The 26,276-nt window shown below is 42.3% G+C and overlaps 1 protein-coding gene across 2 annotated transcripts in view; it reads left to right on the forward strand.

Moving 5' to 3' along the window:
* VIPR2 (vasoactive intestinal peptide receptor 2) overlaps positions 1 to 26,276 on the forward strand; it is a 304,659-nt gene that overhangs the window by 260,985 nt on the left and 17,398 nt on the right. Inside the window, exon 13 of one of the 2 annotated variants that reach the window (XR_007517032.1) lies at positions 1,193 to 1,439. Coding sequence is in view for 1 of the 2 variants with exons in the window: in XM_049881685.1 (XP_049737642.1) it covers positions 1,193 to 1,366 (174 nt within the window). In the remaining variant the exon portion in view is untranslated. Of the gene's footprint in view, positions 1 to 1,192; positions 5,165 to 26,276 lie in introns of those variants that run through there. The other variant, XM_049881685.1, reaches the window with a different exon arrangement.

The following is a 26,276-nucleotide window of genomic DNA, read 5'->3' on the forward strand; positions in this document are numbered from 1 at the left end:
AAAAAAAACAGGCCGACTATAGCCATCACTTTATCTGAGTTTTGGTCACCCTTTCCAAGGCTGCATCGCTGAGACCTCATTGACTCCTCCCATTTGTGAACCTTGCCTGGCAATTTGATTTTCTCTCCCTTTCATCAGTATGAAATGCTTTTACTGAAGTTATCTTTCCTCAGCTTTTTTCTGTGGAGTCTCAGATGCCATTCCCAGGCCAACATCACTAACTGGAAATTTCGAGCCCAGAAAACTCACCACCTGGGTGCTATTTAAAAATCACTTCTCCTGCTTTATTCCCAGATTCTGGGAGGTGGAGAAGTCAGCTGGAGATCCCAGACATGTGGCAGGGAACCTTGTGACCCTGTCTGAGGCTTGGATTGTGGGATGTGGCTCTGGGCTGGGATGTCCACCCTACATTCACACACTCAAGTAGCCCCTACTCCCAAACACCCCTCCCACACCTCAGCTACTGTGAAGTCGTTGTTTGCAGGGGACTCTACATGTATTTTGTCTCCTAATGCTGGCTTTAAATCTTTTATTCTTCCCTCCCACCCTCCATTCTGCCAGTAGTAGCTTTTTCTTTCCTCACTAGCCTGGCTGGGATAAAGCTAAACCAGCCTGCTGTTCCTTACTCTCTTCTCCTATCTCACAATGGTAGGAGCAGCTCCTGTGCCTACCTCTCCTCATTCGTTCCAAACTTTATGGTGACTATTCCTTGCTTTAACCAGTGGCAAGAAAGTAACTGAAACCAACTTTTTTTTTATCCAAAGCACTATCATCCACCTCCAGTTTCTATGGAAATTCTTCTCTGAAAATATAAATTAAAAAAAAAACTACCAGTAATTCTTGGTATATAGCCAATGTCTTATGACATGGAAGATCTTTGTAAACTAGTATCTCAGTCTTAAATTATATCATCTTAACACGTTGACTGGTGAGGCTCCTGGAAGTCTTTCTAGTCCTGCTCCCTTACCCTCTTCCCCAAATCTCTCTTTGCTTCTCCCCCTCAGACTGGCATGTAGAGAGAGGTCAGTGCTACCCTCTACTCCCAGTAACGGACAGAAGGGGAAACAAATGGTGTGTTCACTGGTGGTGTTTTCTCTAGAGGGCACCTTGAGTTCACACTTTCAAGCTTGCACAATTGTCTGATGTCCCCACTTGCAGCGTTGCTTTTACTCTGTCTCCCTTACGTCCCCAGGTGCAGTGTGAGCTGAAAAGAAAATGGCGAAGCTTATGCACAGGCCGGTCCATGATCCGGGATTACAGACTCCACAGCTCTTCCATCTCTCGAAACGGCTCGGAGAGTGTCCTGCAGTTCCACCGGAATTCTCGCGCCCAGTCCTTCTTGCAGACTGAGACCTCGGTCATCTAGCCAGCACCCACCTGTCCGCGTTTGCCAACAAACTCAATGGAAGACTATGTAAAAGTGTTTGCAGCTAAATTTGGTGGGTTTTCCCTAAAACGTGCAGTGTGCGTTTGCTTTTTTCCTGCTCCACATGTTAGGAATGAGCTAGTGCGGTAAATCTGTGCTCTCTCGACTTAGTAGAGCTGATGGTTAATTTAATCCCATCTGTGGACTCTTGAGTTACCTTGTAATTTACTTGGATTTAAATGCTAATAATTGTTAAACTCCAGCATTTAAGTAATTTTGTTTATAAGGCATTTAAGACACGTTCAGCCGTGTTGCGGGCCACATTTTCAAGAAGAGGGGAGAACGAGTTGGTCACCGAAACATCAAAACAAAGTATAATGGCCCACTGTTTGTGACCCAACAACTGCCAAAGGAAAAAAACGAGAAACTTTTCTAACCTCAGTGCCACCTCTCACAAAACTTGCTCTCCTGTTAGTAAAAAGCAAAACTCTGTGGGCAGAGGCACTGGGTCCTGAGATAAAAGCACTAGGCACCAGGGAGTCGCTTCTGTGTGTCACGGTAGAACTGTGCTCCGTAGGGTTTTCAGTGGCTGATTTTTTGGAAGTAGATCACCAGGCCTTTCTTCTGAGGCACCTCTGGGTAGACTCAAGCCTCCAGACTTTTGATTAGCAGCTGAGCACGTTAACCATTTGTACCACCCAGGGACTCTGGGCCCTGAGGTCACAGAAAGAGAAAGGCAGACTTCCTTTAGGCATAATCACCCGGCTGGAGCCAGATACACACCAGTTAGCCTTGTCCCTCTTTCCCAGCCCTGAAAGGGCATTCCTCTTCTCTGCAGGATGATTACATAGAATCTGGGTTAGGAATTTCATGAAACCATGCCGATAGATCCAAGTAAACTCCAAGCGAGGGTGAGCCAGGCAAAATCAGAAGGAGAGCCGTCCTTTCAGTTTGCAACTGAGCAAGTTAACTGTTTGCACCACTCAGGGCCTCCTCAGTTCATAATAGCAAGGTAACAATAACAGGGCATTTGCATTTTAGTAAGGGCCCCTCAGCCAATGAACAGATGCCTTATCGGTCAGTTCAGGCACCATAACCAAGCAGGAGCCCTGGTGGTGCAACACCGGAGCGCTTTTCCTATTTAAATAGAGAATTATTTTAACAAAATATATTTCGAGAGCTCATATCCAGTACTGGCAGATAGCAGTCCTAGCTTTTAGTTCCTTGATTACTTGCAGATTTAGAGAGATATGTCTAGGAGGAATCACCAACATGGCAACAGAAGATAAATTGGAAGGGTGGGAGGAGAGAGGAGGAAAATACTAGAAAGGTGTCCAGGTGATGTTGAACAAGATAGTCTGTTTCCTGTGCCCAAATCCCTTTCCAGTTAAGCCTCCCTAACAGCCCAAATGGTAGTTCGTGGAAACCCCGTGCACAATGGAAGGAATCGTTGCCTGGTCCTGCTTCATCCCCATGATCAGTTGCAGATTGGACCTTTGTGATCCATAGAGTTTTTGTTGGCTGATTTCCAAAGTAGGTCACCAGGCCTTTCTCCTAGTCTCCTGAAACCTGTTATGGTGCTATAAAGTCTTTTTCTTATGGCATTTGTGGCATGATAGACCCTGACCAGTTTACAGAGGCTAGTTATCAGGATGGCTGGCACTGAGTGTGTCAGACCTGGTGGGCAGTGGGCAGGCAAGACTTGGGTCAGGAAGTCTACATACTTAAAAGGCTGCCAGCCATCCTGTCATTGTTACTTTGGGTAGTAAAACTCACATTCCCCAGTAAAATAAGACTGGACAAAGGGAATTTTATGATAGCAAAACAGCAATGTCTCCAGAGACTAACTTCAGCCACTGATAAACCCAGGCTTTCTATTTAATAAAATTTGCTATAACCAGCACAATATGGCTGCCCTGGCACAGTCCCTTGGTCACAGCCTGGCCTCGTTACCTAGCATTGGATGTCATAATGGGATTCATTATTCTGCCATAATGGGATTCTCCTTGAACTTTTGCCTGAACCAACCAGAGAGTGGGCCCCAAGTTTTCCTGAAGTCACTGGTGGGGGTCGGCAGGTTGTTAAAAGACTTAGAAAACTTTCTAGTTCACTGCTTTCCTATGGCTGCAGAAGCTTGCTTAGGCAACTGGTATCGTGTCAGCAGCCTGGCCAGAAAATACGGGGGTCAAGGAGGCTCAAATGGCCCAGCCACAGGGGCTTCCATGTTCTCTTGGTGCCACCCTGATAAAGGGCAACTGACAGGGGCTGTGATGTGAAGTGAGAGGAAAGTGGACTTGGCGTCAGTCCCTAGGTGGTGCAAATGGTTAGCACACTCAGCTGCTAACCAGAAGGTTGAAAGTTCAAGTCCACCCAGAGGTGCCTCTGCAGAAAGGCCTGGCAGTCTACATCCAAAACATCAGCCCCTGAAAACCCTATGAGCACAGTTCTACTCTGACATACATGGGATTGCCATGAGTTGGAGTCAATTTTGCAGCAGCTGGACTTTTGGAGTCAGAAAACCCAAGTGTTTGTTCTCCTCTCAGCTGCCTTCTGTCCTGTGTAATCTTGGGCAAACCACTTCACCTCCTGAGCTTCAGCCTCTCCTACTTAAAGGATAGAAGTGCCCTGCCCACTCAGAGGGTTTTTTGAGGGAACAATAATATTCCATAACTAAAAGCGTTATGTAAACCTTAAGGTGCTACTCTGGTAACAAATGATAGCAGGGTGTGCCGAGGTACAGGGCAGTGGGGAGTCCTGATCCAGGAAATGCTTGGAGAGACATGGGGAGGCAGAGCTCAGTTAAATATGTGCAAGGCCAAACAGGGCCAGGAGCTCTTTTATCTTGCCTGGTAAAGGGAGAAAAGGAGGTTGTAAAATGAATATTCACTAATAGACTTGACTAGTCAGTAAAGGGGTGGGTGGTCAAATAGTGGTCTGTGTTGTTTTAAAATGTGTGTAAATGTGTATGGAATGTCAGATGTAGCAAACTCCACCATGCAGTGAGCAATGACCTGTGTAAATACTTTCAATAAAACCTAATTTCATATCTGTAAACTGAGTAAGAATTCACTCTGAGCAGCAAACCCAGAGATCTGAAACAGGGCGTTACTCAGACTTCTTCTGCTGGTACAGTTGTAATCCAGTGAAAACTTGTTAGCTGCTGTTGAGTCAGCTCCGACTTATGGTGACTGTCTTAGTTATCTAGTGCTGTTATAACAAATACCTCAAGTGGTAGCTTTAACAAACAGAAGTTTATTCTCTCACAGTTTAGGAGGCTGGAAGTTGGAATTCAGAGTGCCAGCTCCAGGGGAAGGCTTTCTCTGTCACTGGGAAAGGCCCTTGTCATCAATCTTTCCCTGTTTTAGGAGCTTCTTAGCACAGGGACCCTGGGTCCAAAGGTCATATGCACTCCTGACTCTTCTTGCTTGGTGGTAATGAGGTCCCCCTCCTCTCTGCTTGATTTTCTTTTATATCTCAAAAGAGATTGACTCAAAATACAACCTAATCCTGCAGAGTGAGTCCTGCCTCATTAACATAACTGCCTCTAATCCTGCCGTATTAACATCATAGAGGTTAGGATTTACAACACATAGAATAATCATATCAGATCACAAAACTGTGGACCACACAACACTGGGCATCATGGTCTAGCAAAGTTGACACACATTTTGGGAGGCAGAATCCAGTCCATAACAGTGACCTTATGTATTAAAAAGCAAACATTGCCTGGTCCTGCGCCATCTCCAAAAGCAGCGATATATTTGATCCCATTGTTGAGGCCATTGTGTTAATCCATCTCGTGGAGCAAGGTAATAATAACAGGGCATTTGCATTTTAGTTTTTTTGTTTTTTTTTTTAAGGGCCCCTTGTTAACCCTCTGCTTTGCCAGTGATGACCTTTTGTAGAGATTGCCTTTCCTGATTACGTGTCCAAAGTGAATGAGCCAAAGTCTCACCATCTTCGCTTCTGAGGAGAATCTGGTTGTATTTCTTCTAAGAGTGATTTGTAGGCTTTTCTGGCAATCCACAGTATGAAACCTTACCCACATCTAAAGCAGAGCTTGATCTGGTTGGGGTGGAGCGGGGGAGGACAGAGGAATGAGCAGGACTACTTCCTCCTGGCCCACATGGCACCTTTGCAGAAATTAGAAAACACCAATTTTCCTTCAGACACTCAGCTGCCCTCTGCCAGAACATGGTCATTGAAAACGATCAGTTGGTGGTGTTCATGATGGGTTCCCCTGCTGTGCCTTGCATAGACCTCAGGTAACAGCCCTGTGGGGAGGAGCCCCTGCACATTTAGCTTCCCCCTCCTCCTAACTGCACCCCAACCCCCCATGTGCTTGCAGAACCTGAAAACCTCCAAAATAAGAGTGGGGTTGACGACGTGTGCGCGCGCGCATGCGTGTATACGCGCGCTACGTTTATGCTGCGGTCAGATAAAATCTATCTCTAATAAACTCCATGCTCAACAAACTGCTTCATTGACAAGAAAATACAGCACACAGCTAAAAGTCAGATTCTCAAGAAACAAAACTTAGAAATGAGTTGAGAAGGACCAGATTCTGGTGAATTTAATAAGGGCCAAGTAAGTGGTTAAGAAAGAGAAGCGGGGGCCACAGCCACCTGGTTCCCAGTCCTTTTAGTAATCAGTACTTTGTTTCTGTTTGATTCTAGAAGGGGGCTTAGTGCAGACTTGCTGAGGGTAGGAATATTTCCAGAAAGGTTGAAGAGATAATACTTGAGAGTAGGACCAAAGGTGTGGAAGCCCCAGCTGTAAAGAAGGTGCTGTCTTCTCCCTGTAATAAAAATAGCTTGTGAATTCTTTTCTTATCAAGAATGGCCGTTTTTAAAATGGCCATTTTATTCAGGTTACAGAAATAATTGTTAGTTGCCTCCAACTCATGGTGTCCCCATGCACAATGGAATGAAACACTGCCAGATCCTGCACCATTGCCATGATGATGATCAGGTGTGGATTGGACCGTTGTGATCCACAGGGTTTTCATTGGCTGACTTCCAGAAGTAGATGACCAACCCTTTCTTCTTGTCCATCTTAGTCTGGACGCTCCACTGAAACTTCTGTCAGCATCATAGCAACGTGCAAGCCTCCCCTGACAGATGAGTGGTTGCTATGCATGAGTGCATTGGCCAAGGAATTGAACCTGGGTCTCCCATATGGAAGGCAAGAATTCTACCACTAAACCACCAGTGCCCCCGCACAGACATAAGGAGTTATAATAGTGCACATATTATAGGCTAATATTACCTAGAAAGTGAAAAACCTCTCTGAATTCCATCCTTCTGCCATCTCCTCCCCCTCTCCTTTAGAGATAAAAATTAATGATCAATAGGCCCAATATTTCCCTCTATGTTTATGCAAACCTATATCTCCCTCCCTTTCTTCTTTTCCCCCATGGAATTAGGCCACACGCACAGAAAGTTTTCCAGCTTGTTTTCTCCGGTTAGGACTGAGTGTGACCATCTTCTGCACCTGTGCATACAGAGATACTGTTTTATCTTTAACAGCTGTGTAACGTTCCGTCATGTGGACATAATGTAATTTATTCAACCAGTTTCTTATGGATGGATATTTGGGTTGGTTTTCATTTTTTGTTTATACATTTTGCACAAGTATTGCCATAGAATACACTCCTAGTAGGGGGGTGTTGGGTTAAAGAGCGAGTACATTTCTCTGTAGGAATCTGCCCTATAAAAGGTGGGATCAGTCAGTTTACCTTCTTACCAACGCTGCCTGATGGTGCTCAGTTCCTTGCTCTCTCTACACACGAGCATAAGCAACATTTTTAATCTCTTTTCATCTGATAGATAGAAAACCACTCACTTTAATTTATCTTTCTTTAATTAAGAGGGAGGGTGAGCATCTTGTCATGATTTTTATCCATTGGCATCCTTTTCTGTGGTCTTTTTTCTTTAATTCTAATATGAAGCAGAGCTTCAGCCTGACCCACAAACATCAGTTGACAGATAACCAACGAGCCGCCCTTCCAGATGGCAACCTCATCTAAATGGCGTATGCTGCTTGCCATTTGACAAAATAACTTATTTATTCTTGGGAAACAGGGGAGAGAAAAAGAACTGACTGCTCAGCAGAGCCTGTATTATTTTCATTGTTGTTATCGATACCGCATTTGTCAGACCACTGTGCTCCCTTGAGAGGGCACTGCTTCGCTTGTAAGTATTACAAAGGATTTGGGACATCTTTTATGCAGAAAAATTGGCTTTAGAAGTTGAAAAGAAAAAGGACTCACTTCTTTTGTATTCTGTAAAGGTTTAATAAGGAAGCTGCAGGTTGTAGGTAAGTGGTCCCCTTGCTTATGAAAACAGTCCTGCCTTACATTTGTAGTGAGACATCACATGGACAAAGCCCTCCTATGCAGCAGGTTCTTACTATGAATACAACTCCAGAGCTATAGTTGTTAAAACTACATTTATTCAACGTCTGGAACTGAAGGAAGAATAGGGGAAAAATAAACTATTAGAACATAATTACAAAATAATTCAGACCAAGTAGAACCGATCTCCCTTTTTTAAGATTTAGGGTGCTTCGTATCCTTATGTGGCTAAGGTGTCTGTGATAAACACAAATGCCTGTAGTTCAGCTAAGGGAAAAGAAGACTTCAGAGAAATTATGTCTTAAAGGATGAGTGGAATTTATAAAAAGGATTGGCTTAAAACAATGGCATCACTAGGGGGTTCAGGGGCTGCAGACTGTACCAGGTGACACTGTCAGAGGAGGTGACACCAAAAATGACTGTCTGTGAAACATATGTGCAGTGTTCCAGCAGAAATTCATTATTTTTTATAAAAATATACCTGTATTTATAACAACAAAAAAAATTTTTTTTTTTCATAAGCCCAGCTTACATGTGTCAACATACCTACAAGGCTAAAACTCTACGTTAACTTACTTTGGAACCTTCTAATGCGCTCTGGTCAGAGCTGTCATTATTACCCAAATACAATGATGCCTCAAATCATGTGTATTTTTTTGCAAGTGCCTACAAGCGCACTCTGCTGTTTTCATTGCCGCCTGTGTTTTTATTGTCGCTGATTTTGTCACATTTTCTGATGTTTTAGCTACAATATTGTGGTAATTAGCATGGGGGGATGACATCATGCATTACCACACTGAGTGACAGCAACCCTAGTGATGCCATTGTTTTAAAATAGATTTAAATGTAGGAAAGTATGTAGCATAGAGCAGTGTGCTGAGTTCCTGTGGGAGAGTAATAGAGACACGGGAAGTAGAGGCGAGGTCAGACGGGCGAAGGCACCAACTACTATCATCTGAATGAAAATGGGATTTTTTTTAGAAAATAGCTTTTCGAACAAGTCTTTTTATTTGGGGCATGACATGGTCAAGGCAGTGTTTTCGGAAGATTAATTTGGCAACTTCTTTGGGGATGGAAAGAGAAGGAAGAGACTTGGAGTCTAGTGGGTGACTGTGGGTCCATCCAGATCTGCAGTGATGGTCTGGACCAGGGCCGCAGAAGAAGCAATGGAGAGGAAGTCAGTGACTAGGAGAGAGACATCATGAAGAGAAAATTCCCACAACTTAGACAGTTTCTAAAAGAGGTGATATGGAATAATAGAGGAATTCCCTAGAGCTCTGGGGTTGCCTCACGCCTTAAAACAGTGATGTCACACATTGATCCAAGACTGCTGCGTCAATTGCCTAAATGCCTGATAAAGGTCAAAATATGCTTTAAAATGGACACTTTTAAAATAAAAGGAATACTTTTTAAAATATTACTCTGCAAGAAGTGTTCCGTCTGAAAGCCATGATAGGGAATTTTTTTGAAGCTCTAAAAACCTGTGGTTTTTCTTGTCTTATAGAAGTTCTCCTACACTACAAGGGAAGGTCCAAAGGCTTCTCTAAGTCCGTTTTGCCATCTTCATGTAATTGCATTTCAACCCCATAGTTATGCCCATTAGAGCTCAGACTGGAACCCAAACACCATCACAAATCATGTGAATTTGTAGAACGCCAAATTGATCTGATTTCAAATACTTTTTTTCACAGACCTATGAAGGAAATTAGTACCTTTTCATAATGAATCAATTCAAACCTGTAAGTATAAAGGGGGAAAAAAAAAAAGCTGTGTGTAAAAATGTCCCTGGGTGGCATAAACACCTTGTGCTCAACTACTAGCCTAAAGGCTTCCAAAATGGACCCACCCAGCAGTGCCATAGAATAAGAAACATCCGGTGATCTGCTTCAGAAAGATGACAGCCAAGAAAACCCTACCAAGCAGTTCTACTCTGTAACACATGGGGCTGATGTGAGTCAGAGCTGACTCAGTGGCAACAGATTTGGTTTTGGTTTTTGGTTTTATGCATAAAAAGGATTCAACCAGATCTAGGACAAAATATTCAAATAGTATCCAAAATGAATCTGAACCAAACCTATACTTGAGTTCTTGGTCTCATTGAAGCTTGCTGTAATTAAGTGATCACCACTTACCATTCACTATATGATAACATGTGAAACACCCAGCAAAATGCCAAGGATACTCAATGTAACTGCCCTTCTCGAACCATGCCACTTTGAATTCAACATTAATTGCATTTTTCAACTGAACACCAGGTTCCTAAGAGTAATGACTAAAATACATTTTTATGTGAGTCAAATCACATCTTCCCCAGAATTCTGTTTGGGGCATTAAAAACACCATGACTATAAGAAATTTTAAGGGCGGGAGGGCGGGGAGGCACTGTCAGCAAGAATTACCCTAAAGAATCAGGCCTACTAAGTTGGATTCTGAAACACTAAGCTAAAGTAGTAAATGAAGTTAGGTCTAGGTTACCAGTCTGAGGTCAGGAACAACAAAAAGTCTAGGATAAACGCAGGAGGAATGGAGGCATTGAAATCAGGCCACAAAACCTAATATCAAAATCAAGGTCCAAACGGAAGACTGGGTGACACATTCAGATCCTAAGCAGCAAAGTAGGTTAGACGAAGGCCTTCTCAGAAGTTCCGTAAACACTGGGATGATAAGTAGCTTCATCCCCTGTGCCAAATGTGGTCATTTGGTAGTGGCTGTATTTTTTTTTGCCTGGTAGTGTAGTTGAGAAAGATCAGGAGGCCAAGTGCAGGCTCAGCATGTCAGAAACCTGTGGTTGGCGATAACTCCTGCAGGCACAGACGTGTACAGCTTTAGCGTTTCTGCATAACAAAGACTTGTGTGGACCAATCCAGTTAGAAGAGAAGTTGGAAAGTTGTGCTATATTTACACAGTGCATTTTCCTAGCTGCTAAGTGTGTCTGGGGAGTCCCTGAGTGATGCAGACAGTTCACGTGCTTAACTGCTCACCAAAAGGTTAGAGATTCAAGTCCATGCAGAGAGGCCTCAGAAGAAAGGCCTGGTGATCTTCTGAAAACTCAGCCACTGAAAACCCTGTGGAGCACAGTTCTACTCTGACACACATGGGGTCACCATAAGTTGGAGTCTATTCAGCCACAATTGGTATGGTGGTATATTTGGAGTGGCTTGGTAAAGGGGGAACCAATGGTATTTACCAGAGAAGGTAACCAAAACTGCTGCAGGCAGCCCCTAGGTGCCACCACAGGGACCACATCTATGCCCTCCCTGCTCTGGGCCTTTACCTGCCCATCTACCCTGTCAGTGTCTCATCATGACAGCCTTATGGAAGCATAGGACTACAGTACCTGGTGTTTCCCTACACAACCTCAGCAAATGCCCTTCACTTAGACCATGCTGTGAATGGCACCCCCTAGAGTTGTGCAACACGATAGCCCTACCAGTCAGTAGCACTGCTATAATTTTGTTGTAAGCTCTCCCAAATTTGTTTTAGGCTGATGGGTTATGAGTAAAGCAATTAATAAATTGCAGTTCTCCTGTGGCCTGCCCTAGGCTTCATGTCACATTGACTATCACTACGAGGTCAGACCTGGGTGCCATTTGGCAACAAGTAGCTTTCCATGGCCAGAATCAATTTTCTCAGTGCAAACAATTCTTTCTCTGGCATTGGATATGAAAGCTTAGGAGAGGGAATTAAAAAGGAAGGTAAGAAGTAGAAACAGCCTCTTCAAAGTATGCTAACGAGGTCAGCAGTTTGAATCCACCAGCCACCCCTTGGAAACTGTATGGTGCAGTTCTACTCTGTCCTACAGTGTCGCTATGAGTCAGAATCGACTCAACGGCAATGGATTTTTTGATTCTTTGAGTGTAGCTGAAGCCCAGATTATCTGACTGTCCTGTTGCAATCCTGCTCCTAAAGTGTCTCAGCTGCTCTAGGGAGACACAGACTCAAAAGTGTGTCATCCTTCTCTCTTTGATTTTAGACAAATTTCTTAAAGCATCCTGGCCCCAGCTGTCTCCTCTGTAAAAGAGTGGCGTGGGTGGGAGGATGGTGCTAGTCACCCCTAAGCCAAATTTTCTGATAGAACCTTTCTCTAGTTGTGGTCTATATGCTTAACCCTGAAGTCTCCATGCCCGTCTCCTCCTTGACCACCTTCCCACCATTTCCAGGGACTCTCACTGCTCGCTTTGGTGCTGCTAGCAGCCCATTGCCATTTCCTCCGGTTTTGGTTCATGATCCCTTTTTCTGACGTTGATGAAATTCCCTATGAGGACAAGTGACTGTACTTGTTTATCAAATGTAGTGAGAAAAAGGTTGAGAAAATATTATTGCACATTTTCTTAGGCTCCTCCCAGCCTCATGGCCAAGGACCCAAAGGTCTTGACAGGCTTTGAAGTGGAGTCAGCAGCGGTGCCCCCAGATTGGGCTGTATGTGTGGTAGGGACAGGAGGCTGCTGGGGAGGAGGTGCCTCTGCATGCCCACATGTTTTTTAAAAACATTTGTCCAGGAAGCACAGTGATTGCTAAACATGTGCTCGAGGCTACCTGGAAGTACAGGAGCCAAGTGAAGTAGGAGGCAGAAAACCACACACACATAGTCCCTGATCCTGAAATCCCTTTAACCAGGAGGCTCATTCTTGTATTCTATAAACCAGTTGCTTTCAAGTTGATTCCAACTCATGGCAACCTCATGGGTGTCAGAGTAGAACCGTGCCCCATAGGGTTTTCAATGGCCTTTCTTCTGAGGCACCTCTGGGTGGATTCCAACCTCCAGTCTTTCAGTTAGTAGCCAAGTACTTAACCATTTGTACCACCTAGGCAGCATATAGCCATCATTTTATCAGAGTTATGGTCATCTTTTCTAAGATTACGTTACTGACACCTTACTATACTCTTCCCCTTTATGCACCTCTACCTTTCCTTCCATCAGTATGAAAGGCTTTTACTAAAGTCATCTTTAACCATTTGTGCCACCCAAACACTCCTTTTTATTCTATAGGAAACTGAAATTAAAATACCAATGAGGAAGGAAGCTCTAATTTCCATTAACACAGAAATGACTGTAGTGGTGCAAGACTTTTCCATGTGGATGGAGGCTCTGGGCACAAGAGGAGAGGACTGTGAGTAATGAAATAACCGCCAAGGGCCTCAAATGTGCCCACTCTGTAGTTTGAGTGAGTGTAAGGGTGATGTCAGACCTCAGCTAACTTCAGGAGGAGGAAAATCATAATCAGCATCGGCCCAAAGTTGATCCCCATGAGGTGGAGGTCAAACATGTCTCTAGTCTCCAACTTTTCACCATTTCTGCCACCAGCCTGTCCTGACACAACACTCTCTACATCTCTGTGAGGGTTTGATAATTTGTTGCAATGGCTACACGAAACTCACAGATCATACTCAAAATTATGGGGTTTATTAGGGAAGTTAACAGGCTACAATTCAGGATCAGGATTGACTTGGAAGTAACAGAACAACTCAGGAGACAGGATACAGTTAATCAATCAGGACAGCTTCTAATCAAGACAGCCCTCAGCCCCAGCTGCCCCTGGGCTCTTCCACTTGGGCATGGCCTCTGCCCTGCTTGGGCAAGTGTTACAGCTCTTCAACTCTGCCAATAAGTGTCCGGAGGCATCCTGCTCCACCAGCAAGCCTCCTGTCCAAAGGCACTCAGCTCTCTTACTCCCTGAGGCAGGAAGCCCACTGCAGAAATTTCACACTGTTCTCCTGGTCCTTCCCACTTGTGTGCCGTCTTGTGCCATCTTGCGCAGTCTCCAACACTTCAGCTCTGTCTTCTGGGTCTAGGAGGTTCACAGCACAGGGACTCTGGGTCAAAACGAACGCACTCCACTCCCAGCTCTTTTTCTTGTGGTAGTGAGGTCCCCTTCAAACTCTGTGGGATTGACTCTTTTAAGCCTAGTGGGATGGCACAACTGACCAATTCGCTTGATAGACCACAGCACCTTATTTGCATAGTCATTGTCCAATCCCTGCAAGAGTTTACAAACCTTATTTGCATAGCCCCAGCTAATCATTTTGTGGGAGTTAAGAGACCACGGCTAGAAAGGCCAGATAAAAGCAATTCAACTTGGAGCAACTCTGAAGGGTCATCCCAGCTTCAGAGCTCCCACACCAGTCATTTTAACTAAATTATCTTACAATTTGCCAGTTGGTTTACAAGAGCACCTTGGGTTTTTTAGTTATTATGTAATCATGTATCTGCAAATAGAAATGTTGTCTCTTTCCGACACTTATAAAAATTCCACTTTATTGGTTTTTTTTTTAGCTAGAGCTAGTGAAACAATGCAGAATACTCATTGAGCATTCCCAATCTTGTTACTGCTTTTATTGGGAACAGTTTATGCAACACATATTCCTAGATAGGAGCCTGAATCAGAAAGGAAAAAGATGTTGCTGGGATTGTTGACAAATTTGAATGAGGTGTGTGGAGTGGATGGTTGTATTGCATTGCTGTTCATTTCCTGATTTGGGGGGCTGTGTGCTGTAGAGTAGGAGAGTGTCCTTTCTTGTGGGAAATGCACACTGGAGTGTTTCAAGATGAAGGGACATCATGTCTACAACTTGCTCTCTAAAATTACAAAAAAAGATAACTGATAATGGTGGGGGAACGGAGATGAGAGAATAAATGTGTTCAACCGTTAACAATTGGGAATCTGAGTGAAGATGATTTGGGAGTTCTTTGTGAAATTTTCTTTAGGTTTGAAATTATTTCAAAATAAATTGTTTAAAAATTCACACAAATATTTCCAGCTTTCAGTGGCAAATGCTGTGCTTTAGACCATTAAACAATCTGACTGACTTTACATTCCATACCATGTGTCCAGGTTTCTCCGCTTCACTTCTCTTCTCTCGTCGCTCCTCTCTTTTTCTCTTTCTTTCTCTTTCCTCTTGTCTTCCTCCTTCACCTCTGTCTCTCTGTCTCTCTTCCTACAAGCTTGTCATCAGGTATACTCTTGTTACCGTTACGAGTTAAAACCTCAGGAAAACTCTATCTGCAGATGGTTGCTCTGAGCTATTTAGGAGGGACTGACTACTTTTAAAGCTATAATTTAGTTGAACTGAAGACCTGGTTCCCATCTGGCTCTGATAGTGATGAGAGGCCTGCTTTGGTACTTATGTCCTAGGAATGAGCATGGAACCAACATTTGGAAAGGTCTTCCAAGGTGATTAGAAGGCATTTTGAGGCATTTTCCCTTGAGCTAATTTAAATTTAATTTCTCATTTGACTCAGATTACTTAAGGTTTTGAATATCTTGATCAAGATCAACTGCAGTGTGTGGCAAATCCCACTAAATTTAGAGCTAGAGTGGTGAATTCTTTTCACAGCGATAAGAGGCTTCTGTTCTGACTGAAGGCCTGATGAGGTTTTGGGGAACCCACTCAAATGGAAAGTCATAATGAGCTTGCAATGACAGAATAAGTAGCATAACACTGGTCAATAATCAGCTCTGAAACATGTCATAAGCAGCCATATTTGCCCTGGGATTGTTCAATCTGGGCCAAGTGGTGGCATTCTAGATTTGGGAGCAGGTGGTCAATGTCACTTGGGTAGAGGTATCTGCAGGGGTTTCCAGGACATGAGGAATAGAATAGGGATGCCGGGAAAGGCCATGTCTTAACTGAAATACAGATCAGTAAAGTGGATAAATGCTTAGGCTTTGGAACCGGACTTTTGGGTTGATTCTCTGCTCTTCCACCTACTAGTTAAATAACCTTGAGCAACTTACTTAATCATCTCATGCATGAGCTTCCTCTATAAAATGGGCTTAATAATAACCTGTTTCTTACAGGATTTATTGAGAATAACTCATGAAGCACTTACAACAGTGGGGACTCAGAGCCATGTAGGAGAACAATGGTGCTTATTAAGCTAACTTCATCTGGCAGAAAGGCAGAATGGACAGGAATAGTCTGAAGGCCCAAGAGGGAACCACCAGGTGCTAGCTCCAGGTGAACTGTCAACTCAGAGCATCTCACAGTTTCTTATGATCTTTAAAATCTTAAATGATTTTTTTAATCAAATTTTAATTGTAGGAATTTTCATGGCAAATATCAGAAAAATTATTAAATATTTTTCCATTTTTAAAAATTGTGCTTTAAGTGAAAGCCTACAATTCAAGTCAGTTTCTCATATAAAAACTTACACACACTGTTTTGTGATCCTAGTTGCTCTCCCTGCAATGTGACAGCATACTACTTCTCTCCACCCTGTATTTCCTGTGTCCATTCAACCAGCTCCTGTCCCCCTCTGGCTTCTCACCTCACCTCCAGACAGGAGCTGCCCAGATAGTCTAATGTGTCTACTTGAGCTAAGAAGCACACTCCTCACTAGTACCATTTTATGTCTTGTAGTCCAGTCTAATCTTTGTCTGAAGAGTTGGCTTCGAGAATGGTTTTAGTATTGGGCTAATAGAGAGTCCAGGGCCCATGACTTCTGGGGTCCCTCTGGTCTCAGACCATGAAGTCTGGTCTTTTTACTAGAGTTTCAGATCTGCATTCCACTTTTTTGCTGCTCCATCGGGGATTCTTTGTTGCGTTCCCTGTCAGGGCAGTCATTGTTGGTACCCTGGTACCATCTAGTTCTTCCAGCCTCAGGCTGATGAAATCTCTGGCTTGAGTGGCCCTTTCTGTCTCTCTGGCTCATATTTTCCTTGTGTCTTTGGTGTTCTTCATTCTCCGTTGCTCCCCATGGGATGAGACCAATTGATGCTTCTTAGATGGCCACTTGCTAGCTATTATGACCCCAGACTCCACTTAAATGATTTCTTAAAATGTGTCCTTTAGTTAATTTTCTAAGTGTTGAAATTTTTTGTGTTTATTTATAAGCTCCCTATGGGTAAGTTAAATTTTCCTCTATTAAAAATTAATAAGTAATATTATAAACTATGAATTTATTGGCTTTATTATATCATATCATATTATCATAATATAACATTTATTATATCACATAGCATATTTATTTACCTTATAAATTTTATAACCTGTTGCCGTCGAGTCGATTCCAACTCATAGCGACCCTGTAGGACAGAGTAGAACTGCCCCATAGAGCTTCCAAGGAGCACCTGGTGGATTCAAACAGCCGACCTTTTGGTTAATAGCCATAGCTCTTAACCACTACGCCACCAGGGTTTCCTTATAAATCTTATACATATTAAAACTTAAAAATGTTTGCTTCATTTAAACTAGTAATTTCATTACTAGGAATTTTCTCTAACTATTCAGAGTTACTCTCAATGATTTATGTAGAATGGTCATCGCAATGTTATTTATGATATCAATATTAAAGAATTGGAAATAATATAAATGTCCATTCATAAGGGGATGATTTAAATAAATTGTTATTTAGAATATAAAATGGAATATTATGCAGTTTTGAAGGCAATGACAGGGAGAAGCCATCTGCAGGGAGAGGGTATTGACGGGTACATGTTTCCATGTGCCAGTTCACATTTCACAAAGTACACTAAGCCAACCACTGAGTACAGAGCTTGCTGTTGTTGTTGTTAGGTGCCGTCGAGTTGATTTCGACTCATAGTGACCCTATCCACAACAGAACAAAACACTACCTGGTCCTGCGCCATCCTTACAATCCTTGTTATGCTTGAGCCCATTGTTGCAGCCACGGGGTCAATCCACCTCTTTGAGGGTCTTCCTCTTTTCCCCTGACCCTGTACTTTGCCAAGCATGATGTCCTTCTCCAGGGTCTGACCACTCCTGACAACATGTCCAAAGTATGTAAGATGAACTCTCGCCATCCTTGCTTCTAAGGAGCATTCTGGTTGTACTTCTTCCAAGACAGATTTGTTCATTCTTTTGGCAGTCCGTGGTATATTCAATATTCTTTGCCATCACCACAATTCAAAGGTTCAATTCTTCTTTGGTCTTCCTTATTCATTGTCCAGCTTTCACATACATATGACGCTATTGAAAATACCATGGCTTAGGTCAGGTGCACCTTAGTCTTCAAGGTGACGTCTTTGCTTTCCAACACTTGGAAGAGTTCCTTTGCAGCAGATTTACCCAAGGCAATGCATTGTTTGACTTCTTGACTGCTGCTTCCATGGGTGTTGATTGTGGATCCAAGTAAAATGAAATCCTTGACAACTTCAATCTTTTCTCCATTTATCATGATGTGGCTCATTCCTCCAATCCTGATGCCCCATTCTTCGTATAGTCCAGCTTCTAGGATTATTTGCTCAGCATACAGATTGAATAGGTATGGTGAAAAGATATAACCCTGATGCACAGCTTTCCTGACTTTAAACCAATCAGTATCCCCTTGTTCTGTCCAAACAACCGCCTCTTGATCTATGTGCAGGCTCCTCATGAGCACAATTAAGTGTTCTGGAATTCCCATTCTTCTCAATGTTATCCATAATTCGTTGTGATCCACACAGTCGAATGCCTTTGCATAGTCAATAAAAAACAGGTAAACATCCTTCTGGTATTCTCTGCTTTCAGCCGGGATCCATCTGACATCAGCAATGATATCCCTGGTTCCAAGTCCTCTTCTGAAACCAGCCTGAATTTCTGGCAGTTCCCTGTCGATATACTGCTGGAGCAGTTTTTGAATGATCTTCAGCAAAATCTTGCTTGCGTGTGATATTAATGATATTGTTCTAAATTTCCACATTCGGTTGGATCACCTTTCTTGGGAGTAGGCATAAATACCAAAAAAGACCAAGATGGATGTCAGAGGAGACTCTGAAACTTGCTCACGAACATCAAGCAGCTAACGCAAAAGGAAGAAATGGTGAAGTAAAAGAACTGAACAGAAGATTTCAAAGGGTGGCTTGAGAAGACAAAGTAAGGTATTATAATGACATGTGCAAAGAGCTGGAGATAGAAAACCAAAAGGGAAGAACACACCCGGTGTTTCTCAAGCTGAAGAAAATGTCAACCCTCGAGCTGCAATGGTGAAGGATTCCATGGGGAAAATATTAAATGACGCAGGAAGCATCAAAAGAAGATGGAAGGAATACACAGGGTCATTATACAAAAAAGAATTAGTTGATATTCAACCATTTCAAGAGGTGGCATATGATCAGAAACTGATGGTACTGAAGGAAGAAGTCCAAGCCGCTCTGAAGGCACTGGCGAAAAACAAGGCTCCAGGAATTGATGGAATATCAACTGAGATGTTTCAGCAAAGGGATGCAGTGCCAGAGTTGCTCACTCATCTATGCTGAAAAATATAGAAGACAGCTTCCTGGCCAACTGACTGGAAGAGATCCATATTTATGCCTATTCCCAAGAAAGGTGATCCAACCAAATAAAGAAATTATATAAGTACAGAGTTTAGCATTCTTGAATGAAGTCAAAATTATGGGAAAAGTTAAAGTAGAAGAAACAGTTAACTACCTTATGTAATCTAGAGGCATTTACTAGCTACTGTGCCACAAAATAGCTCTCTTGGGTTATTCAACCTGAAATGCCCAGATTATGCATTCCTTGTAGTAATTAACCCTGCCAAGCAAATCATTAATAATGCAGTACAAATTATGTTATCCAATTACTCACCTGGCAAGGATATTCAGTATTTAAATTTAGGACAGCCAATATTTGATCAAACAAACTAGGAAAAAGGAAAAGTCAGACCATCTGACATAGATGGTTTCCATTATAATGCAAGTATCTCACAAGTCTTGACTTCCAGCTAGATATCTCTCCCTGAGGTCCAAACTTAAATTTCCACTTGTTTATTATACATCTTCATCTGGATATCCCAGCCCATTCTCAACACCTTCTCCCCCTTTTGTAATGATACAGTGTCAAATAACAATACTAAATGTGTATGCATTTACACAGAGCATCAAGATACATGAAGCAAAATCTACAAAACTAAAAGAACAAATAGACAAATCCACCATCATAGAGCTTTTAGCACACTCTGTAATTGATAGAATAAAAAACAGATTAAAAAACTGATAAGAACATAGAACATTTAAACAGTATTAATCAACTTGGCCTAATCAACATATATAGAATATATTGTTTTCAAGTACACGTGGAACATTCATCAAAATAGACCATATACTAAGCCATAAAGCAGGTCTTGATAAATTTCAAAGGAATAAAATCATGCAGATTATGTTCTCTGATCACAAAGGGATACACTAGAAACCAATATAAAAAGATAACTAGAAAGTACCAAATATTTGAAAATCAAGCAACACACATCTAAATCACCCATAGATCAAAGAAGAAGTCACACAAAGGAAATTACAAAATATTTTGAATTGAACGGTAACAAAAATACAACATATCAAAGTTTGTAGGGTGCAACCAAAGCAATCCTTAGAGGAAAATGTACAGCTTAAGATATACGTATTAGAAGTAGAAGAAAAGAAGACTAGAAAAATCAGTTGATCTAAGCTTCCACATCTCATGAAAAAAAAGAGCAAATCGACAACTTCTTCTGCAGTCTGCCTTTCCTCATATTTTGAAGCCAGAAGACTTGGAACCATTCTAAGTTCCTTCTTCCTCATCTGACCCCTCATAGCCAACTTATCAACATATCCTATCAATTATACCTCACAGTTTTCTATCTGTTTGGCTACTTTCTATCTTTCTGCCACTGTCTCTGTTCATCTCCTTACTTTTTTGCAGGTGGATTATATCAATAGCATCTTCACTGGTCTCAAATCTAATTTTGTTTTTGCTGCTGTTGTTAGTTGCCATTAAGTTGGCTTGGACTTATGGCTACCCCATGTACAATAGAATGAAACATTGCCCAGTCCTGTGCCATCTTCACAATCGCTGGTATACTCAAGTCCACTGCTGCAGCCACTATGTGTTTTGGGTGTCTTCCAACCTAGGGACTCATCTTCCAGCACTGTATCAAACAATATTCTCTTGTGATCCATCGGCTTTCATTGGCTAATTTTTGGAAGTAGATCATCAGGCCTTTCTTCATCTGTCTTAGTCTGGACTGAATTCTGTCCACCATGTGACTCTGCTAATATTTTAAATACTGGTGGCATATCTTCCGATATCACAGGAACACACAAGCCACCACAGCATGACAAACTGATGGATGGCTATTAGCTAACTTTGCTTCCCTCTATTTCTTTTGAAAATCAGCCACTAGAGTAACCTTTCTAAAATACAATTTCGAGCCTGGAGGGGAGATGAGAGGGTGGAGGGGGTTAGAAGCTGGCGAAATGGACACAAAAAGAGAGAGTGGAGGGAGAGAGTAATTGGGAGTGTATAGCAAGGTGTATATGGGTTTTTGTGTGAGAGACTGACTTGATTTGTAAACTTTCACTTAAAGCACAATAAAAATTATAAAAAAAATACAATTTTGATTATGTTATAACCCTTAAAAATATTTAAAAGCACTTTATAACCTTCAGTTCAGCATAAAGTCAAACTCTGTGTTATCATAAACAAGATTCTTCACAGACTTGCCTGTGCCTGTTCCTCAATCCTCTTCTTTTGCCAGTCCTCACACACATCCTCTGCTCTAACGATACCAACTGACTTACAGCTCTGCAAAATTGGCGACACGCTCCACCCTCCATGCTATCATGCCTGATCTTTCCTCTGTAGGCAATGTCCTTCTCTGCCTTTTCCACACGGGCAACTTCTATATACTCTTTAGCACAAGAATCATATCATCTGGGAAATCTTCCTTCACCTTTTCCACACAGTGACCCCATGCACATCAGACAAAATGCTGCCTAGTCCTGTGACATCTCATGATGGGTAGAGGATTAGATCATTGTGATCCACAGGGTTTTCATTGACTGATTTTTGGGAGTAAATCACCAGGCCTTTCTTCTGTCTTAGTCTGGAAGCTTCAGTGGAACCGGCTCAGCATCATAGCAACACTCAGTCCTCCACTGCTGGATGGGTGGTGGCTGCACATGAGGTGCTTTGGCTGAGAACTGAACCCAAGTTGTCCGTATGGAAAGTGGAGAATTTCACTACTAACCTACCACTGCTTCCATCTATTCAGAAAATTTTAATTTAGTAACAACCTGTTTGGAGACTATTCCCATTAGACCTTTGCAGGGAATAAAGATCCAGATGAATCTTGAAACCAGTTCTTTACAAACTGTTCAAGTCCTGGCACACATAGAGATTATTTGTTCTGCACACTGTGGTCGATAGATATGGAACAGATACCTAAAGACAAGTAGCTCAGTACACTAAGTCCTGCGGAGCCCCTATCTCAAAACTCTTGTTGGTTAACCAAGCATTCCCTACACACACTGGACAGTTGTGCCTCTAATAAAAGAACAAATCTTCACCTGCAGAGAAGAAGGAGAGCTCAGGAGAGCCTCTGCACAAACTCTTCAAATCTGGGGGATTTGCAGAAAAAGGCATGGTAACCTGTGGCATGAATTACTAGGAATACTCACGATTTATTAACATTCATTTATGTCCTTAGAAAAGATTGGGGCTCTAAGAGGTTCAAGATTTTCATTAAAATTTTCCATAATGACAGAGAATCACCAAGGTGGGTTGAGGGGTGGCTGTGAAGCTCTAGGGACGTGCCTGAAGGGAGAAAAAAGGGCACCAGTAAGCAACTAACCTCATAATTTGGCCTAAGTCTGACCTCCAGGCATGGGCATCCCAGCCAAGTTTGATTAGGCCAAGATTCTCTAGCCCTTGGTTTTATTTTTCTGGAAATACATTTGAAAATGTTTAATTCTATGAGAAAAAAGAAAACAATTTAACTTAAAATAAAGCTCTCTCACTTTCTCAAGAGGGCCACTTTGGTTCCTTCTAGCTGCCTTAGCACAAGATACTTATAGCTATAACAACCGGTATGGAATGAGAAATAATCAGCTCAAAAATTACAGAATTCTCCCCCTGAGAAAAAATTTTCTGGCTTTGTTTTTATGGGATGTTTTCATTAAGATCATTGTGTTCTCTCGCAGACAGATCTGGTTTGGAGTCAACATCAAATGAAACAAATATTTCCCAGTCATATTATTTGACCCACGACATTTCCACACAAGCTACCCATTGCCCAGTTGGTTAGACTGTGCATTTACTATTCTCTCTGAGTCAGGAGTGCAGCCCTTGATTTCCATGATCCTCGTGTGGTTTCTCTCTTAGGTCAGAGCTCTGTGCTGACCACCACCAATCAGACATTTTTTCCTTATATACACCTCTCAGCTTTGCTTCTGGTCATGGCCATAAATTGCAGCTATAGTCCCAACCAGCCAACTTGAGAAGTGTGAGACCGAGCCACCCATGTGAGAGATAGGATTAACGTAAAACAAGTTGCACCTTATTTTCGTTTGCTAGTGCTGCTGTTAATCGGAACCTGGAATGTATGAAGTATGAATCTAGGAAAATTGGAAATCATCAAAAATGGAACTCATAAACATCGATATGCTAGGCATTAGTGAGCTAAAATGGACTGATATTGGCCATTTTGAATCAGACACTCATATAGTCTACTATGTGACAACTGGGAATGACAACTCCAAGAGGAATGGTGTTGCATTCATCGTCAAAAAGAACATTTCAAGATCTATCCTGAAGTACAACGCTGTCAGTGATAGGATAATATACATACGGCTACAAGGAAGACCATTTCATACGAATATTATTCAAATTTACACACCAACCACTTGTGCCAAAGATGAAGAAATAGAAGATTTTTATCAGCTGCTGCAGTCTGAAATTGATCAAACATGCAATCAAGACGCATTGATAATTACTGGCAATTGGAATGCGAAAGTTGGAAACAAAGAAGAAGGATCAGTAGTTGGAAAATATGGCCTTGGTGATAGAAACAATGCCAGAGATCAAATGATAGAATTTTGCAAGACCAGTGACTTCTTCATTCCAAATACCATCTTTCACCAACATAAACGGTGACTATACACATGGACCTCATCAGATGGAACACACAGAAGTCAAATTGACTACATCTGTGGAAAGAGATGATGGAAAAGCTCAATATCATCAGTCAGAACAAGGCCAGGGGCCGACTGTGGAATGGACCATCAGTTGCTTATATGCAAGTTCAAGCTGAAACTGAAGAAAATTATAGTAAGTCCACGGAAGCCAAAATACGGCCTTGAGTATATCCCACCTGAATTTAGAGATCATCTCAAGAATAGATTTGACACATTGAACACTAGTGACCGAAGACCAGACGAGTTGTGGAATGACATCAAGGGCATCATACATGAAGAAAGCAAGAGGCCACTAAAAGGACAGGAAAGAAAGAAAAGACCAAGATGGATGTCAGAGAAGACTCTGAAACTTGCTCTTGAGCATTGAGCAGCTAAAGCAAAAGGAAGAATTGATGAAGTAAAAGAATTGAACAGAAGATTTCAAAGGGCCTCTAGAGAAGACAAAGTAAAGTATTATAATGACATGTGCAAAGAGCTGGAGATAGAAAACCAAAAGGGAAGAACACGCCCGGTGTTTCTCAAGCTGAAAGAACTGAAGAAAATTTCAACCCTCGAGCTGCAATGGTGAAGGATTCCATGGGGAAAATATTAAATGATGCAGGAAGCATCAAAAGAAGATGGAATACACAGGGTCATTATACAAAAAAGAATTAGTTGATATTCAACCATTTCAAGAGGTGGCATATGATCAGGAACTGATGGTACTGAAGGAAGAAGTCCAAGCTGCTCTGAAGGCATTGGCAAAAAACAAGGCTTCGGGAATTGGCGGAATGTCAATGGAGATGTTTCAACAAACAGATGCAGCGCTGGAAGTGCTCACTCATCTATGCCAAGAAATATGGAAGACAGCTTCCTGGCCAACTGACTGGACGAGATCCATATTTATGCCTATTCCCAAGAAAGGTGATCCAAGCGAATATGGAAATTATAGAACAATATCATTAATATCACACGCAAGCAAAATTTTGCTGAAGGTCATTCAAAAATAGCTACAGCAGTATATCAGCAGGGAACTGCCAAAAATTCAGGCTGATTTCAGAAGAGGACGTGGAACCAGGGATATCATTGCTGATGTCAGATGGACCTTGGCTGAAAGCAGAGAATGCCAGAAGAATGTTTACCTGTGTTTTATTGACTATGCAAAGGCATTTGACTGTGTGGATCATAACAAACTGCGGATAACATTGCAAAGAATGGAAATTCCAGAACGCTTAATTGTGCTCATGAGGAACCTTTACATAGATCAAGAGGCAGTCATTCAGACAGAACAAGGGGATACTGATTGGTTTAAAGTCAGGAAAGGTGTGCGTCAGCATTGCATTCTTTCATCATACCTATTTAATCTGTATGCTGAACGAATAATACGAGAAGCTGGTCTATATGAAGAAGAACAGGGCATCAGGATTGGAGGAAGACTCATAAACAACCTGCGTTATGCAGATGACAGAACCTTGCTTGCTGAAACTGAAGAGTACTTGAAGCACCTACTAATGAAGATCAAAGACCACAGATCAGTATGGACTGCACCTCAAGATAAAGAAAACAAAAGTCCGCACAACTGGAGCAATGAGCAACATCATGATAAACGGAGAAAAGATTGAAGTTGTCAAGGATTTCATTTTACTTGGATCCACAATCAACAGCCATGGAAGCAACAGTCAAGAAATAAAGAGACACATTGCCTTGGGTAAATCTGTTGCAAAGGACCTTTTCAAAGCGTTGAAGAGCAAAGATGTCATCCTGAAAACTAAGGTGTGCCTGACCCAAGCCATGGTGTTCTCAATCACATCATATGCATGTGAAAGCTGGACAATGAATAAGGAAGGCCAAAGAAGAGTTGACACCTTTGAACTGGGGTGTTGGTGAAGAGAATGAACAAATCTGTCTTGGAAGAAGTGTGGCCAGAATGCTCCTTAGAGGCAAGGATAGCAAGACTGGGTCTTACATACTTTGGACATGTTGTCAGGGGGGATGAGTCCCTGGAGAAGGACATCATGCTTGGCAGAGTACAGGGTCAGCAGAAAAGAGGAAGACCCTCAACGAGATGGATTGACACAGTGGCTGCAACAACGAGCTCAAGCATAACGATTGTAAGGATGGCGCAGGACCGGGCAGTGTTTCGTTCTGTTGTACATAGGGTTGCTGTAAGTTGGAGCCGACTCGATGGCACCTAACAACAACAACAACAGTGCTGCTGTTACAGAGATATCGGAAGTGGGTGGCTTTAAAGAACAGAAATTTATTTTCTCACAGTTCACAAGGCTAGAAGTCCAAATCCAGGACACTGGCTCTAAGAGAAGGCTCTCTTTCTGTGGGCTCTGAGGGAAGATCCTTGTCTCTTCTTTGGTTCCTTGGAGATGTTCACATGGCATCTATCCCCCCTACCCCCCACCCTGTTTGTGCTTGCCTCTCTCTGTGTGTATGTTGTTGCTATTGTTAGGTGCCATCAGGTCGGTTCTGACTCATAGTGACCCTACGTACAATAGAATGAAACACTGCCTGGCCCTATGCCATCTTCACAGTCACTGTTATGCTTGAGCCTATTGTTGCAGCCACTGTGTCAATCCATCTTATCGAAGGTCTTCCTATTTTTTGCTGGCCTTCACCAGAGCAGGTCTTTGCCATTTATCAGCGGAATAACTTTGCTGTGAAGACTTAACTCTTC

The sequence above is a fragment of the Elephas maximus genome, chromosome 4, assembly GCF_024166365.1.
Source record: "Elephas maximus indicus isolate mEleMax1 chromosome 4, mEleMax1 primary haplotype, whole genome shotgun sequence".
Classification (NCBI taxonomy): domain Eukaryota; kingdom Metazoa; phylum Chordata; class Mammalia; order Proboscidea; family Elephantidae; genus Elephas; species Elephas maximus.